Source organism: Zea mays, chromosome 8 (genome assembly GCF_902167145.1).
Source record: "Zea mays cultivar B73 chromosome 8, Zm-B73-REFERENCE-NAM-5.0, whole genome shotgun sequence".
Taxonomy (NCBI): Eukaryota; Viridiplantae; Streptophyta; class Magnoliopsida; order Poales; family Poaceae; genus Zea; species Zea mays.
The window spans coordinates 155,250,662-155,268,792 of record NC_050103.1 but is presented as its reverse complement, the minus strand read 5'-3'; the positions used below and the strand labels follow the sequence as shown (position 1 = coordinate 155,268,792).

Sequence of the window (18,131 nt, the reverse complement as noted above, 5' to 3'; positions counted from 1 at the left end):
TGTGATATCGAACCCCATCGACAAGACATGCTGAAAATATTTGAACCCGAAGGTCCGGTTCACATGACAATGCAAATAGGTCATCACTAATGTCTTCTCCATCCACGTAACGTAGTTTTGCAATCTAAACAATAGAATAATAATATGGTGAAAATCAACACAAATTATATTTTTTAATAAATATTATATTGGCATAAAACTTACATGCTTCTTAAACCAGAAAGAAAATTGCTTATCATGGGTTTTTTGAACATAAGGAGTTCCTTGATCCGCTAACTCTTCCTTGTATATCCTGTAATTATGAAACATAGTTAATTCGAACATCGAATCTAATAATTAGCAAGTCACACAGATAAATTAGAATTATATCAGGGCGTTATACTTCAAATATTGCTCAACCTCCGGACAATTGTTTAGCACAAACCAAACCATTCTGTCATAATTATCTTCAAGATATGTAAGCCTTGGTGCTCCAAGTAGATCGACTCCATGCTGGAACACAGAAAAATCACCTTTTCTCAAATCAACACGCTCTTTGTTCCTTCCTTCACGATTGTGTCGTGTGTCAATATCATCAAAGTACCTTGAGCATGATGTCAAACACTCATTAGCGACATATGCTTCTGCAATGGATCCTTCAGGTCTTGCCATGTTCCTCACAAACCGTTTCAATGTCAACAATCGTCTTTCTACTGGGTACATCCATCCATATTGTACTGGGCCTCTAAGGATTGCCTCATCAGGCAAATGAATAGCTAGGTGTAGCATTACATCAAAGAAAGCAGGAGGAAATATTTTCTCAAGTTTGCACAAAATGACTGGGATTTTAGCTTTCATTGTATGCAAAAATCTAACTTTACAGTCTTAGCACATAATTGTTGAAAGAATTGACCTAATTCGGCAATTGCTTCGTATATATCCCTATGCATAATTCCTCGGATAGCAACATGTAAAATTCTTTGGAGTAGGATATGACAGTCATGAGTTTTCAATCCTTGAAGGTTACATCCATCACTAGTAATAGATTTTGCTAAGTTAGAAGCATACCCATCAGGAAATTTTACTCTTCTCAAGAAGTCACAAAAAACTAACTTTTGGCTCCTATTCATTACATAGGGGGCATGAGGAACGGAGTAGGAATTTCCATCACGCTTCAAATGCAAATGTTTCCTTATGCTCATTTCTTCCAAGTCAAGCCTAGCATTAATAGTGTCCTTTGTCTTCCCAATAATGCCAAGAAATGTACCAATAATGGACCCACATATATTCTTTTCAATGTGCATCACATCAAGGTTATGGCGTAGCTTCAAATTTGACCAATAAGGCAAATCCCACAATGATGATCTTCGTTTCCAACATTGACCATCTACTTCTCGCTTTCTGTTTTTACTTTGAGGGTGTTGTCCCGGCCTAACATCCTTGACCCTCTCCAACTGCTGCATCAACTCGTCTGTACTAAATTCCTCTGGTTTTTCAAGATGGTCCTCCTTACCATCAAACCATTTTTTTGTCCTCCATATATGGTCCCCTGGAAGGAAACGTCGATGGCCAATATAGCATATCTTATTTTTTATTCTTCTAGAGCATGGATTTTTGTCACAATGCACACAAGCATAATAACCTTTAGTGACTCGACCTGACAATGTACTCAAAGCTGGGTAATCATGAATGCACCATATAACAACAGCATGTTGATCAAAATCTTTTCCTGTCAACGCATCAAAAGTAGAGACACCTTTCCAAAGCTCTTGCAACTCTTCAATGAGTGGCTCCAAAAAAACATCTAAATCCTTTCTTGGACATGATGGACCATGAATTAGTAGTCACATCATGAAGTTGGATTGCTCCACACACTCCCATGGAGGAAAGCTGTAAGGAATAATAAATATAGGCCACATGTTGTATGAAGAGTTCATTTTGCCAAATGGATTGAAACCATCCGTAGCAAGACCAAGTCTAATGTTCCTTCCATATTTTGCAAACCACTTATATTTTCTATCAAAATCTTTCCATGCCTCACCATCAGCTGGATGGCTTAGTTCATTCTCCACTGCCTTCCTCTTCAATAAATGCCATTGTGTCTCCTCTGATATTTTTTGGAAGCAAAGAACCTTTTCAACCTTGGAATAATTGGAAAATGTGGTAGTACTTTCTCAGGAATATGTTTTTTTCCATCTGAACTATCTTTCCATCTTGATGCACCACAAACCAGACATTCATCATGTTTTGCATATTCCTTTCGAAATAGAACACAATTGTTTGGGCACACATGGATTGAGTCATATCCAAGTCCTAACGCATTAATAACATTCTTTGCTTCATGGTAAGATGCAGGAAGAGAGCAATCTGGGAATGCTGCTGATTATAGTTTTAGTATTGCAGTGAATGCAACGTTGCTGATTCGATAAAATGACTTGATATGAAGTAACTTCACCAAAAAAAGAAAAATGTGTGCAAGGTGCTCCAGGGTAAAGTTCATGCTTCATTTCTTCTAATAAAGCTGCAAACATAGATTTCCCTCTACTTTGGTCATTAGTTGGATACAACTCCCGAATCATATCACGAATTCTATTATCAGGCTCATCTTCTTCATTCTCGTTCATACTGTCATCCTCATTGATACCAATATATTCATCTACATGATCATAATTTTCATTAATTTCAGCCTCAAATGGTTCTCCATGATGTACCCATCTAGTGTATGTGCTAGTCATCCCATGAATAAGTAAATGATCATACACCTCCCCCTTATGTTGATGAACTCGATTCAGACGCCTTCGACATGGACATAGTACCTCCTCATTCTTATCAAATCTTTATGAAACCAAATTCATGAACTCTTTGACCCCATCCAAATGTGCATCACTAAATAGTCTGTCTTTGATCCAAGATCTATCCATTTGCAAAACATTGAAATAAAATATAACATAGTAAATTACTAGTGCTGAAAAAATTTAAAACTCATTCGACATTCCAACGTTTTTATTTTAAAAAATGTTTAATGCCTAAAATAGAGTTATTAAGTTATGATTTTCTAAAGTTATTTAATGCCTAAAATAGAGTTATCTATGTGAATAATTTTAAAACAAGTTTCATGGTTAAACAAAGGTACTAAGTAATAAACAATATTTAAACAAAATTAATGCCTCTGTAATAAATCAATTTGGAGTTATGGATGAATTTCTAAAGGTTTTATGTGTTTAATACTTAATTAATTAAGAGATGAATTTCATCATGGGTTTCATGCTAAAACAATATTACTGAGTGATTAATAATATTTAAATATAATTATAGGAACGGGAATGGATCAATTTAGACTTAAAATGAATTAAATACGGATTAAACAAGTTGCTGGATTTATTTTTATACTAAAAACCTATTTCTTTATTAATTTCTGAATATCCTAAGTGTTCTGGACCGAGGACGTTAATATCAGAGAGCCTAGGGTTAAACATATAAAACTCTACCAGACTCAGACTACTCTCCGCGAGGACGACGGGTTTATTTTATAAAAGCGCAGGGACTCTTTTGAAAAGTTGCAGCCGCGAAGGAGTATCGTATGTTTTGAGCCGTCCGATCGGCAATACACGGCTCGGATTAGAATCCTACGCTCCCGAACCGGTACGCAGCAGGAACCCTTGGATCTACAATCAAGGGCAGGGATTTAAAGAAGTCGAGATCCCCCTAGATCCACGACACACAGCCACGATTCATTGCGACGAAAGGGTACGCCAAATCAAATCGTGGCCACCCATATCTAAATTCGTCGCTCAGGATTTATTTCGTCTAGATCTAATCCTAGCCGTTTGCTATGGGATCAACGGCCATCGACCCGTCATCTACCTCACGCCTGCAGCCGAGCTCCCCACGGCGGCGTTGTAGTTCACCGACGTGCAGATCCGGCGAGCTAGCGCGCCCTACCCATAACCGATTCGTCCTAGGCCTATAGCAGTGTGTAACGAACTTGTAGTAGTCACATACTGGCGTTGATCATGTATATTGCAGGCTGGCCACGGCAGCGGGCGGATCCGCGGCGAAGTTCGACCCCCGGCGAGAAATTATGGTCGCCCAGACCACCGGGCAAGCACGGAGAGAGTACCGCAAGTACCGGCGCGGTCCAACAGAACTACAGGGCTGGTAACGCGGAGAGATTCCAGGCGTGGCGGCTGGGTCTCCACACGGCGGTAACGTTCTGCTTAATCCCTCTGCTCCCCACGGTAGCGCAAGAAGATGAGAAGAGAGAGGAGGGTGGTGCCCAGCTTTATACTCCGAAGTCGCGAGTCCAAGGAGGATGGGATCTAGGAAATCGCGCGGAGCCTGCAGAGTTTGTTGCGGTGGAAGTCTGTTACGAGGATAGCGGTGAGCCGGTGAGCGTGCTTTGGCGAGGAAGGTGATCTTGACGACCTGGGCCCACGGGTCATTGGCGATCGGTGGTGTAGTGCATCCACGCACAGGAGGCGGAGGGGGTGCCAGGTGAAGTGGGCTTTTGGGCCACGATCAGGAGGAATTGGCCCATGCGCATGTGAGTCATCTCTTCCCTTTTTCTTTTATGTTTTCTAGTTTCACTTCATATTATTTATAAATTTAAATCTAGTTTCAAAATTTCAAACTTAAAGTGATTATACAAACCAAAATAGTTCAGCATGAAATGCATATTTATTTATTTATTTATTTGTTATTTGCATAATTTAATGCCATTAGTTGAGTATGCAAAGAGAAATAAAAAGGAATTCAAGGAATCCCCAAAACATCCACATATAAATTTACTTATTTATTTATTTTATTTTATTTCTCCTATCAATTTTGGGCTTTACAATTTCATATTCAAACTTATTTCATAGTCATTTTGATTTATTTCATTATTTGTAGTGGCGTCTACATTTTTGCTTTTTAGGAAATTCACATGAGAATTATGACGACCAACATTGTCATGAAATAGTGACACTACCTAATTGTCATAAGATTGAAAGAGTGTTCGTCACAAATGTGACACTTTCATATTTATGACGATTTTGCATTGGTCTTAATGACAAAGTTTTACTTTTCATCACTAAAGGCAATCATCCCCTACAAAACGTCATAAGTAGGAGAGGCTTATGACATTTTGATCTATTGTCACAAGGTATTCGTCATAGAAGGCTATATGTGTTGTAGTGAGAACTAGACTAGAACTACTCCTAATTGTGCTAGAAATAAATGTGAAATAGAAGTGGTATTGATTCGATTGATGATTACAAATCGGCCGTATACCTCTCTATTTATAGAGGAGGGGGGTTGGACCCTTTACAAACTAATTTCCGAGCGAATCCCGTGAATTTAGCTACAATTGTAGCACAAAACTCGGAACCCTAATCTGTCCTGCGCTTGCGCGGACTATCCGACCCATAGGAGCGGACCGTCCGTCGGCTCACTTTGGTTCCAAACATATGCCCCCTGCCTTTTGGTGGAGCTGGGCGAACCAAAAGCAACTAACTCGATGTGATCACATCAGTTTTCTTAGGCATCTTGACACTTACTAGGATGATACGCAGTGGCCTTAGTCCCGATGGTTGACTCAACGGACGTGACCCCTTTAGCTTTGATCGAACTGTTAGTCCCAATACCGCCGAGCGCCATACTGGTCCTGACCAATTCGTCACCTTGCTTTCCTAATTTTCTAAGTGTTCTGGCGTAGCTTCGTAGTCAACCAGGTCTTCTCCTTGCAGGTCGTCTTCCTCCATGGGTGTTGGTACGTCATTGCAGGTGTCATGGTGTATTGCGGATGAGTCGGCCTCAGGGGTCGGACGGTCCGCGCCCTGTACGGTTGGTCCGGTCTTTATAGCCGAACTATCTGCCATACCTGCAAAGAGCTGCACAATTGTTGTTTTATCTGTCTTTGTGGCCGTTTGATTTTCCTCAACGACCTTTGGTCTCCATCTCTTTTGTGGTGGCGGATACTGCGGATGTGTGTCATTGAATATTTTTTCCGCCTCCTTCTCCTGATTCTCCTTTGCTCTAAGGCGCTGTAATTTTTGCTTTTGTGATCGTGTCAATCCCGATGGGCACCATCGGGGCATGGAGTATTTTGGATCGGCTACTTTGTTGACAGGCGTACCTTCTTTTTGTTTGTGTTGGCCGATTCACCAAAAATCATTGGCCCTTCGTTATTTTGTTGTACGACGACATCTGTCGTTCCTATTTTAATGACGTCTACTTTTTTCGTACTGTTGGAGGTTGTAGCTGTATGCCCCCCTGCCGGATTAGTCAGCCTTTGGGGCCGAGTTGTTCGGCAATCTTGCTGGGCCTGTGCTCGTGGACCAGATTGAGGGGCTCTCAATCGGTCTTGTACTGGAGATGTCAACCTATTGAATACAGATGTGTGGGGTGCCCCCCAAGCGGGGTACTGTGGCATCCCAAATGGGTATGGTGTCATGCCCCACATTTGATTTGGGACATATGGTGGAGGTATGTATGTGTATGGATATGGCATAGGTGGATATGGTGGTGGAGGTGTCCATGCAGGTACGTTAGGCCTTAATTGAACATTATGACCTCCCGTCCTTTTCGATTGGTGTGGTGGTCCAATCGGCCTAACCTGCCGTCGCACCTGGGTGGGTAAGCAAGGTCGCTTTGGTGGTCGGTCGCTGGGGCCAGCCTTCTTTTTCACATATTTAGACAATAATTGATCAAAGGTCGGACTAGATTTTACCAACCGACCAGTTGCCTTAAACGTGTTAGTTTTCCACGTACCTATTTCTGGTCGTCGTGGTTTGAAGGTACGTGGTCGCCTTGGTTCTTCGGCGTTGCCGGACCGTCCGCTGGAACGCTCTGGACCGTCTGGCGATGCCACGGACCGTCTGCGCCTGAGCACCGGACCGTCCGCGATGTGTAGTATGGGTTCTTGCGCATGTCCCCTTGTCTGCACTTGCCCTCCAGTGCCGGAGTTTGTGATGGTCACCTTCAGTGTCTCCCCTCCATTAGGAGTCTTCTCGGCCACTACTTTCCTGCAAGCAATTTTGTTGTTTCCATTGGCCTCCCGTGCGTTGCCGATGATGACTTCTTTGTCTTTGCCCTTATCGGCTGTGCTGGGCCGAATTAGGACCTTTTTGCCATTGAAGTCGATCATATTCATTGGAAAGGGCTCTGTGTCCTCCTGAAATTTCAATCGTCCCTCATTAATGGCCAATTGGATTTGTCGTCGGAACACATTACAATCATTAGTGGCATGAGAAAATTAGTTGTGCCACTTGCAATATGCGCGACGCTTTAGTTTGTCGGCAGATGGAACGATATAATCAATCTTAATGTTACCATTTTTTAGTAATTCATCGAATATCTTATCACATCTGCCAACATTAAATGTAAACTTAATCTCCTCCTGCCGTTTCTTTTGAACTGGCTGCAAGGAGGAGCAAGCCGAAGATTTGGCCTAGTCAGGCCAAACTATTTTGGCAGTGTAAATTTCCTTTGGTTCACCGTCCGAACTACTTTGACTATGTTCTACTATATGGACATTATGATGAACCGTTTTGACTAGTTCTTTGCTTCGGCTTTCACAAGCCGAAGCTCTCTGATGTAATTGTGCTAGCGTAAAGAACTGGATGCCTTCTAATTTCTCTTTTAAATAATAGTGCAATCCATCAAAGGCTATTCCCGCCAGTTGTTTATCTGTTAAATGAATTTGAAAGCATCGGTTTCTCGTATCCCAGAATCTCCGGATGTAATCACTAACCGATTCATCTTTTTCTTGTCGTAGGGCTACTAAGTCTACTAAATCTAGCTCATAATCGCCAGAGAAGAAATGTTCATGAAATTTTTGTTCTAAATCTCCCCACGACAAAATGGAGTTAGGAGGGAGCGTGGCATACCATGTGAATGCAGTTCCTGTTAAAGATAATGAAAATAAACGTACACGGAATGCTTCGGTGTCGGCCAATTCTCCTAACTGTGCTAAGAACTGGTCTATGTGCTCACGCGTGCTCTTTTCTTGGTCACCCGAAAACTTTGCGAATTCAGGTATTCTGGTCCCTTGTGGGTATGGAAGCCGGTCAAACTGGCTATCATAAGGTCTCCGATATGACTGCCCCCCCGGGGACTATACTAACTCCGAGCTTATCTCGGAACGCCCCAGCTATTTCCTCCCTTACCATATCGATGGCAGCCGGTGGGAGACCACCGGCTCTTTGATCCAATATGGGTGAGTTTGTTTGGATGTTGGTATGTTGTTTTCCTCCCCATTGGTTTGGGTTTTGCAGCGCGTTAATGCATGCCCTATGAGGTTCATAGGACTGGCCATTCCTTTCTGGCCTTCTAGGGGCCGGAAAGTACTCACTCTCATGGGTTTGATAGATTATATTTTGGTGCTGGTGTGTCATATGGTGAGATGGGGAGTCTAGATGGGACGGATACGGAGTTGGATATCCATCCTCCTTAAAAAACTCTGTGCCGAACCGTCCGGTTAAATACGCGGACCGTTCGGCCCCGTGCGCGGATCGTCCGGCCCTGTGCGCGGACTGTCCGGCCATGTGGCCGGACCGTCCGACATTATATTCAGACTGTCTGGCGCCATACGCAGATGGTCCGAATGGGCTATCTAGGGTTTGCACGACATGTGGCGGGTTGGGTGCAGGTCTCGGTAATTCGCTTCTAAAAATGGGATCGGCCACCGTTGGCACGGACGGTCCGCGCCTACGTGCGGACGGTCCGGACATACGCAGATCGGCAAATTTATCACCGATGTGCGTGGGAGGCTGTCGTTGCCTAGGGTACATGTCCATCGGCATCCCATAAAGGGGTTGTGACTGGTCGTGACAACCTGTAGCCGATGAATTATGTGTGTATTCCCTCAATTCAACCTCGTGCGAAGGAAGATTTGCCATAGTAGACTTATCAAGCACACACACTAGCCTTTTATGATCATTTTGTATATCCCCTACGATACGTTGTAACTGTTCTCGCTGTTCGTCTATGTAAGCTTTAAGAGATTGGAGTTCGTTGGTGCTACTTACATTGGGGGTAATCGTAGTAGGTCGGAGCGAAGCCAGATCTGTCGCCCGTTGCCGAACGACTTTGTTGTTCCTGTCCACTTTGAAGTCGGCCAGGAACTTCGCCTTTGCTTCTTGGATCAGCTGCTCCTGGCGCTCCTCAAACAGGAGCTGTTCTTCAGTAGGCAAGGTTTCCCATGTCGGTGTGATGATATTGCTGGTGGAAGCTTCAGAGCTTTCCTTTGAACCGGCCATTGAGGGCCGATTTGATGTGTCTATATTCGCTTTCCCCAGCGGAGTCGCCAAAAAGTATGTTGACGCCTTTTTGGAGCGCCAAACACCAACAAGAACCGTGACGGTGCTCTCTGGTCAGGCGCGGACGGTCCGCGACCTGGCGCAGGGGCTAGGGTCTCCTGCCTGACGGCCGGACGGTCCGCACCCTGGGGCCGGACGGTCCGCGCGTGCGCACGGGCGGCGGAAGATCGCCGGCGGCGCCTGGATCTCGCTCCCGAGAGGGACCCCGTCGGGGAGGAGAGATTCTAGGAGTTGTCTAGGCTCGGGTCGGCCGACCTAGACTCCTCTAATCGGCATAGAGTCGAAGAGAGACGAAGAATTTGGGGATCGAGAGGCTAAACTAGAACTAGACTAGAACTACTCCTAATTGTGCTGGAAATAAATGCGAAATAGAAGTGGTATTGATTCGATTGATGATTACAAATCGGCCGTATACCTCTCTATTTATAGAGGAGGGGGGCTGAACCCTTTACAAACTAATTTCCAAGCGAATCCCGTAAATTTAGCTAACAACCGTAGCATAAAACTCCGCGGACCGTCCGGCCCACAGGCGCGGACCGTCCGGACCGCGGACCGTCTAGCCTCAGAGCCGGACCGTCTGCCGGCTCACTTTGGTTCCAAACAGCAATACTATGCAAGGTCGGCGTATGAAGCTTAGTTCCTCAGCAACACTCAATGTCACCATCTCACGTCGGTCTGGAAGGTACAAATACATAACAAATGCAGAATGTTCATGTGGTTGCTCCATCACATCAGACTTCTTAGGGTTGACCGTATTAATAGGTGGGCTGATCAAACCAACCATATCGCTCGTTGTGTTCAGTAGCACGCGAACCACATCTTCATATGATGCTTATGGTCGTTCGCAAGAGCAGTTTGGCGAAAGATTGTGCAATGGTTCGGGATGCGACTCCCTCACCACAGGAGCAGATCCATAGTGCAGTGGTGATCCAAAAACAGAAGAAATAGATCTACCACTCCCGTGGCCATATACACACCTGTCACATTTGGAAGGAAAGATGCCGACGCATTTACCAGGAAACAATTTCTACCGTTAACGAACTGGCAGCTTTGATAAAAAAATGATGTAATGCTAGAACGTATGGCCAGAGATGCTCCTCCCTGAGGCTCCTAGAGGCTGATTCTCCATTTCTTTTGGTAGCTTTGATTTTCCTTCTTTATTTTCGTTTACTACTGGTTTTCCGCCGCCTATGATTTCGTGTATGTACTTCATAACTATTCAATCCTCTCTACAATGAAACGGTAGTGCACCTACCATATTCTACTAAAAAAGTATAATTGAGACTGAGTGCTACAGAATGCATGTTGTGCACACAATTAGCCTTGTTCGGTTATGCAGGGATATTGAGGTGGATTAAATTCTTTCTATTCAATTTTGACTAGGAAGGAATTTAATCTCCTGCAATCCCTACTAACCGAAGCACTTACGGGGATCTGAAGTACAGTATTACGTTAAAAAAAAGCATACAGCTTGATTCGGCAGCAACGGACTGGCAGTGCGTACAGATGGTCTATTCAGAACTTGATACAGGCAGTCAGGAACTACCCATACACACAAACGATGGATAAGCACATGAAACAAAGAATGCTGGGACCATCTTGGCTACTTCTACGTCTCCTTCAGTTGCCTGTACCCCTGTCAGTTTTGCATGCAATAAAATAAGACGACATTCGAACCAGAAAGGCACTCAGGGTCATGCTGCTTAGGAGTTGTGTCGACCAACAGCTGAATCGTCGGAAGGACTGCTCATACTGTGTGTGTTCTGCAAAGTAACAGAAACAGATAAGCGTTAAAAATGTTCGGTAAGGCAAATCAAACGCTTCACTGGAATGTACTTCTGACCGTTTTGTTTCTATTTGCTGTGGAAAGTTTCTAAGCAATTGATCAAGCTTCCAAGCTTGTTGATGTAGCAGTTCTGAAGATATAAAAGGCAATCGGACAAATGTCTTGGGCTGGCCACAAAACCAGCAGTACTGCAGTAATACTAGAGTGCAATTGTGCCAAGATGGTCATGCTCATCAGCCAACATTTTAATTTATACATGTAAATGAGTGAAATGTGCAAGGTTCGGTTCATGATGTTTGTTCACGAAAATTTTTACTACGAAATCTGAACAATATATAGTATGTGCAAATACAAAAGCAAATGATTTGATGTGGTTTCACTAGATGCTCTAACTAAATATCACCAGGTAAGCTTCTGTTCATTTTTTCCCTTTTCATGGCGAATGCTGAGCTCGGGCCATTTTGGTTGTCTATGAGTTAATATACTTGAACCCTCCAGTTTTTTTCAAAATACTTCATTATCCTACAGTATATGTAATAATTTGTACACCTGAAGGGAAAATGATTATTGACAAACTTGCAGCAACTTCCTCTTAAGCTCAGGATCAGTAGCATAAAAATAAAGAATATACAACTAAAGAAATACCTTTATCGGCTTTCTTTGCTTCAGTTTCACCTTCACATCAACTCCATTCTCGGTTATTGCACACAACACAGCCTCAATTTTCCCTTCAATCCTATCCCCTTTCCTTGGTGTATAGATTGCATTGTGAATATCATCCTCTATTGCACGCTTCGCAAGCAATGCCCCAACTGCCACACACGCCTTCATGCCCTTACCCTTCTTCGAACCAAGATCAAACTTCATGTCCTTCGATATGGAGTGTGCAACAGTCACCACCCGGCTGGTCACTCTGTGCACAAAGCAAGCACGCACTGATCCCTTTGTGACATGTATATCTAGACAGAAAGGGTGGTGGTAAGGATCCGTCATTTGGTTGAATGTCGGCACCCGTTCGCGCTTCACCTCAACCAAGTCGTCCACACGCATAGAACGCTTTTCCTTCAGTTTTGGAACGTTGGTAGAAACAGACTTGGGAGGCTGCGCCTCCTTGCACTCCTTTGGGTTCTTTGCACTGGTTTTGTCTCTCTTCCTGCGGCGTAACAGCACATTGTTCTCTTCAAACTCTCTAGACCCCCTATCCAGCTTGTAGAATAGCTTCTTTCGATGCCTCATGTCATCTATCTCATCATCAGAGTCGTGCAGTTCATCATCCTCACGTTGCTCGAAGACATCTGGGCATTCATTGCTCCGTGCAGCGTCGGACAACAAGTCAAATGACGAGGGCCAATGGTCCGAGTCGACCACGTCGATGCTGAATCTGGGGCCAAGGGGGTCAGAGCTGGAGCAAGGCAAGCTTCTTGGCAGCGGGGCTGGCACAGATGAAGATCTGCGCAGTGGCTCAGCCGAGCCTTCAGAACGGAGAATGGAGAGCGCACGGAAGATGGAGAGGAGACAAGACATCTTCGTGGGCTGCTCAAGCGCGCGCCACGGACGCGTTTGGTGAAGCAGCTGGCGGAGGGACATTTCCGCGAACAACTAACGGGCGACCTGGCTGTGGCTAAGATAACTCTTCGGCTCTTCTTCTGGATTCAACTCCGCTAATGTCTTCTCAAATACAGGCGTACATGGCTGAGGGGATGCATGGAGGAAGCGTAGTAGCGAAGCGCACAGGCGGGGCTGGGCAGAGAGATCGGAGCAGGAGGAGAGGACGCGCCGGTGCCGCGTGCTCTGCGCCCGAGCCGAGGTAGAGGCGAGCCTATTTTCGCTTGCCCGACCTCTTAAAACCGGAAAAAAAATATCTACACAACGATGCAAACGCACTACAGACCCTCGTATTCACCATGTGAAGGCCACATAAATAGAAAGAAAAATATTACCAAGTGATTACGTTGTAGATTTTGATATATTCGATGACCCTTCAGGTGAAAGATGTGAGAGACCAAAAAAGAGTGTCTTTGCATATGGTATTGTTGGGGGAAACGATCTCCGAGCCCCCGAAACCCACTAGTTAGTATAAGGGTGAGGGAAAGGTTCGGCCCGAAAGGACCCACCTCAGATAAGTCCTGAGACGCCGAGCGTGGGGTCGGATGAGGCAGAGCCAAAAGAAGGGTTAGGCAGATCGAGAGGAAGCTACTCGAATGGATTCCACGCCTGACTCAGATAGCGTTGGGCATTTGGATTTTTAAACTTGGTTCGATTTTTTTGTTTTAAAAAAACTTCGGTTTTCCAGACATTAAAAACCGATCGATTTTCTAGAAAATAAAAAAACGAGAAGTTTGGTTTCGGTTTTTAGTTCAGGTTTTCGATAAAAATTGAATACCAAATTTATACTCAAGACAACACATACAACAAGTTTACATGATATATTACATATAATTTTAAAAGGTAAAAAATATATAGATAGAAATATTTAGAGATACATCATACATCACATACAAATAAGTGAATAACAATTTAATTGCATCACACAATTAGTTCACATAATTAAATAGTCAAATTTTAGAATTATAAAGTTTGGTATTCGATTTTTTGGTATTTCGGTTCGGTATACGGTGAAAACCAATTACGATACAAAAAACCGTACTTCTTAGATACAAAAACCGAAACCGAACTACCAAAAAACCGAAATTTCGGTACGGTTCGATTCGATTCGGTTTTCTGTTTATGGTGAAAAAGTGCCCACCCTAGACCCAGGACAGATCCGCCCTAAATGATATGTCGCATTAACTGCACATGTCATCGAGCCCACACAGGGAGAGTCGATCCACCTTCCACTCATGACCTACGGGTCCCTAGCCTATGGCCCACTCATGACCTATCGAGTCTAGGCCTGAGTGCACTGGCCACCTACAGGCCCCGCAACATGACGAGCCACACCGAGACCCAAGCTACGGTGGCCAGCGGTCGAAGTGGCACATAGACGACAATGATGGTGCCGGAGCTCTTCGCCGCCCACATCGCCCGCCATAAAGACCGCTACCAGGGAAGCCTAGACGATCGAGACACATACGGACAAACGCAACTTTACTAAGGTAAAATGCTTCGTTTTACCACGACACAGTAGCTCATTCCTAGGGAAGCTGCTGGTAGGTGACCCCCATCTTGACCTATAAAAGGGGGAGGTCGGCCGAACGCAAACAATGCAGGAACAGAAACAACGGACGAACGACAACACTAGAAGATCCGGAGGACCATGGAGGTCGAAGCCAAGGAGCGAACCACCATGACGCCCAAGGCTTGGTAGAGAGCATCCAACCCGTAGTATTTAGGTCTAGCCACGCATAAGAGACTTGTGAGCTCCTCCCTCACTCTCCACTTGTAACTCCTACTACGAGCTTTGAGCAACAAGGTGCCAGTAGCGCGAGCCACCGAAGACTAGATGTAGGGACGTTCTAAGTATAAATCTTGCGCCCACTGAGCACACCATCCAGACCATAGAACACACACTAATAAATGTACTTAACGGAGCTAGTTCGAAACATCGAGAGTTGGCGCGCAAGGTAGCGGCCTTGCGCGTTCCCAACGACTTCTCCAGGCTTCGAATGGCCAACCACGGTGTAGTTTGGGGCCCCGGAATGACCATTTGTTTCGGAAGCCTTGACTTCGTCATCAACAACGAGGGAACAATGATCAGGGTCTCAAAATCCCTATCCCCTCGACAAAGGACTTGACCGATGTTGCTAGGGGGCTCGGAGGCCTCTGGCTCAGGTCCGTCAAGGGAAGTGACGTACGACGGTGCACGATAGAACCCGCTTGTGCTAAGTTCGTAGGAATAGTGGACCCCATCAGGGATTCATTCCACGACCTCCTCTTGTTAGGGTCAGAACACGAAGATAGCTCCCCGTTTGGAGGAGCAGGTCGCAACCTGGCTCAGGAGTGCTTCACAACAGATACCCTAAAAAGACACTCACATCTCCATTATGGCTCGACCCACCTTGCCGAAAGCCATCGCTAGGACCAAGTCCTTCCCAAAGCAGTAAGTGCCCCCGACCGGTGGATGAGGTACACCACGACGACGGTTGGGACGGTCACAAAAATATGTTGGACAAGTGTATGCTGCAATGACGAATGTCTCTGCCATATAATCCATGACGGAAGTGGACCACCATGATTCCCCTAGGAGAGCTAGAACGTTGCGGTAGCCACAGTGCTTCTTGACAAGCTTCGTGAGGCTGAGACTCTAGGCGAATAGAGGGCCCACCACAAGCTCTAGGGTCTTCTCGACCTTGTTGCGCAATAGCAAGCCGAGAGTTCCATGTCGCGACGCCGTGAGTCTAGGGTCAGCCAGCATACCGTGTCCGCACTGTCGAAAAATGGAGCTTCATCAGGACGGGTGCCCAGTATAAGGAGGAAGGCACGACATGGGTCCCGTCCCGTCGGCACCCGAGGATAGGAAGAAGCGTGCGGAGCGTGCCCGTCCCCGGGCATTAGGTAAAAGTACGAGAGGGTCTAGACATCGTCTATTGATACAATCGACGCCACAGAGGACTATTTAATCACAATGAGGAATGAAGTTTGAGCCCCCTCCACCGGGACCTCTAGCCTTCAACCACCACATCCTCTAGGCGTTGGTACCACAACTATATAGGGCACCCACCAACATCGTAAAATAATCAGGATAATGAAACCCTAGCCTCTGGCTAGAAGACTACCGACTGGCGTGTCAGGCATGAGGGGCAAACCATGATGATTTCGTAATTCGGAACCTCCCCCTATACTTGGCAAATTCGGCAAGAGCGTGGCTACAAAACTTGAGGCCCGTATGTTTCCAAAGCAAGGCCGACTTTGAAATTTTTTGTTGGAAATTTCTAGGGCACGTACGTGCATCAAGCCATACAGGTAACCCGTGGGACCATAAGAATTGCCGACATAAACCGGACGAAACCTTGAGGGATTACATCTGGCGCTTCTCGTGGCAATGCAACGAGCTGACTTACCTCACCAATGTCGACATTATCAACGCTTTCATCTTAGGAACCACAAGTGAGACTCTGGTGCACAAGTTGGGGTGTAAAAGCCCGTGAACCACGAAGGAACTCCTTGAGACCACAAAGGGACTCGTAGTAGACCATCATCCTCTTCCTCTTCTTCTTCTTGTCCTCCTTCTTCTTGTGCGATGTTGAGGATCCATGGGATTCCTCGCACTTCTCACCGAATGACACGTTGTCTTCGTATTTTATTATCGAAGGCTCGAATTTTCCTCCCGAGGGTTCCTTCCCGTTCTTGGCGGCTTCTCCCGATATGACTTCGAGTTGTTAGACTCTAATGAAGTGTCGGGCTCCAATATCAATTGAAAGTCACCTAGAGGGGTGAATAGACGAAACCTGAAATTTACAACTTAAAACACAAACTCCAAACCCATGTTAGCGTTAGAACGAGAATAAGTAAGATCGTAGTGCGGGGGAAAGCGTTCTTGCACAAGTTGCTCAAGTGATCGTAGATTACTTAGGGAGCAACTTAAGTTGATATGAAATCGAGTCGAAGCAAGAGAACTAGAGAGAGGAGGGAGAGTGAAAGTAGCCTAGAGGGGGGTGAATAGGCTAATCTGAAAATTTTCACAACAAACTTCGAAAGATTGTTAAATACACAGTTCGACTGGCGCAGGCCGGTTCAACAGCTATGTGCGCAAGTTGAACCACTCTGAACCAATCCAACTGTTTTATAAACTTTAGACTATAATCTACTCGAAAAAGTATTTCGCGAGTCCTTTTGAGAAGTAAGGTATAACTAAGTTAGAATTGGAAGATGAATATGTAAAGGCTATTTCACTTCTAGATATACTCTACGGAAAAATCTATATGTCAATCTTGCAAGTAAAAATATCTTAAGTTAAAGACAAGCAAGAACACAAGACACAAGATTTAATCCGAGGATCGGCCACACCACAAAGGTGTCCTACTCCCCGTTGAGGAGCCCACAAAGGGCCGGGTCTTTTTCAACCCTAATCCTCCAAAAGCCGACCACAAAGGTCAAGGCAATCTCTTCTTATCTCAGCTCAAGGAGCGGGTGTAACAAACTTCTTGGGGTCATCCACAAATTTGGAGACTCCCAAGCAACCTCAAAAGATCTTGAAACCTAGGGTTTCAAGAACACCAAGAAAGCACAAGAGGGGTTTGCACAAGCTCAAGCCTTTAAAAAGAGATGGGAGAGGAAAGCCAAATCGTGAGCACAAGCACAAACCTCACACCCAAGAGCTCCTCCAACAAGGTTGAATCTTGAGGAAGATTTAAGTGTGAGAGAGATGGGAGAAAGGAGTGCTTTGTCTCAAGTTAGGTGAGCAATAAATGTGTAAGTGTACAACATCATTGAAGAAGGGGGGAGAGGGTTCTATTTATAGTCACGGCTCAAAAACTAGCCGTTTGACCAGGAACCCCACAGAAAACTGGTTGAACCGCCCCCTGACAGGTCAGCAGACTGTCTGCCAGTCTGACTGCCAGACTGAGTGGCAGATTGACCTGCAGGCTGGTCAGACATGACAGGACCGGTTGAACCGCCCCCTAGGGCGGTTGAACCGCCCCCTGACAACCCTGGTGACCTGATTGCCAGTCTGACTGGCAGACTATAGGTCAGAAGTCAGAGGGGTCAGAGACCAGTTGAACTGCCCCCTAGGACCAGTTTAGCTGGTATAGACCAGAGAGTTTAGGAGAGAAAACCCCAGCTCAACTGCCCGGGGGCAAGTTCAGCTGGTGTATGGTCAAAGAGGTCCACAACTGAAGTTGAAGTTCAGCTGGAGTTGAAAGCTCAACTCAGCTGAAGTCCAGCTTAGCTGAAAAGCTCAGCTGCAGCTGAAGAAGCTCAACTCAGCTGAAGTTAAGTTCAGCTGGAAAGCTCAGCTGCAGTTGAAGAAGTTCAGCTGCTTTTCAGCAAGAACACTCTAGGTTTCTCAAACCTAACCATGGTCAACCAAAGAATGTTAAAGTAATTTTTGGTTTTCAAAAATAGCTTTTGAATTTGGGGACTTGAGCTATAGCAAACACCTTTACCTGTGCGGAAAAGAATAAGGA

General features: G+C 45.2%; 1 protein-coding gene and 1 long non-coding RNA gene across 2 annotated transcripts; both read right to left on the bottom strand.

The window, feature by feature from the left end:
• Positions 1–42: 42 nt before the first annotated feature.
• On the bottom strand, positions 43–587 carry LOC103636187 (uncharacterized). Its single transcript, XR_557850.2, has 3 exons — positions 383–587; positions 205–292; positions 43–124 (listed from the first exon to the last, which is right to left on the bottom strand). It is a non-coding gene; the product is annotated as an uncharacterized lncRNA (long non-coding RNA).
• A 10,183-nt stretch (positions 588–10,770) lies between these two features.
• Positions 10,771–12,864, bottom strand: LOC100277147 (uncharacterized). The gene is made up of 2 exons (NM_001374577.1): positions 11,710–12,864; positions 10,771–11,041 (listed from the first exon to the last, which is right to left on the bottom strand). Exons 1-2 carry the CDS (start codon positions 12,649–12,651, stop codon positions 10,982–10,984), a joined length of 1,002 nt encoding a protein of 333 aa, NP_001361506.1. The 5' UTR covers positions 12,652–12,864; the 3' UTR covers positions 10,771–10,981.
• Positions 12,865–18,131: the final 5,267 nt, after the last annotated feature.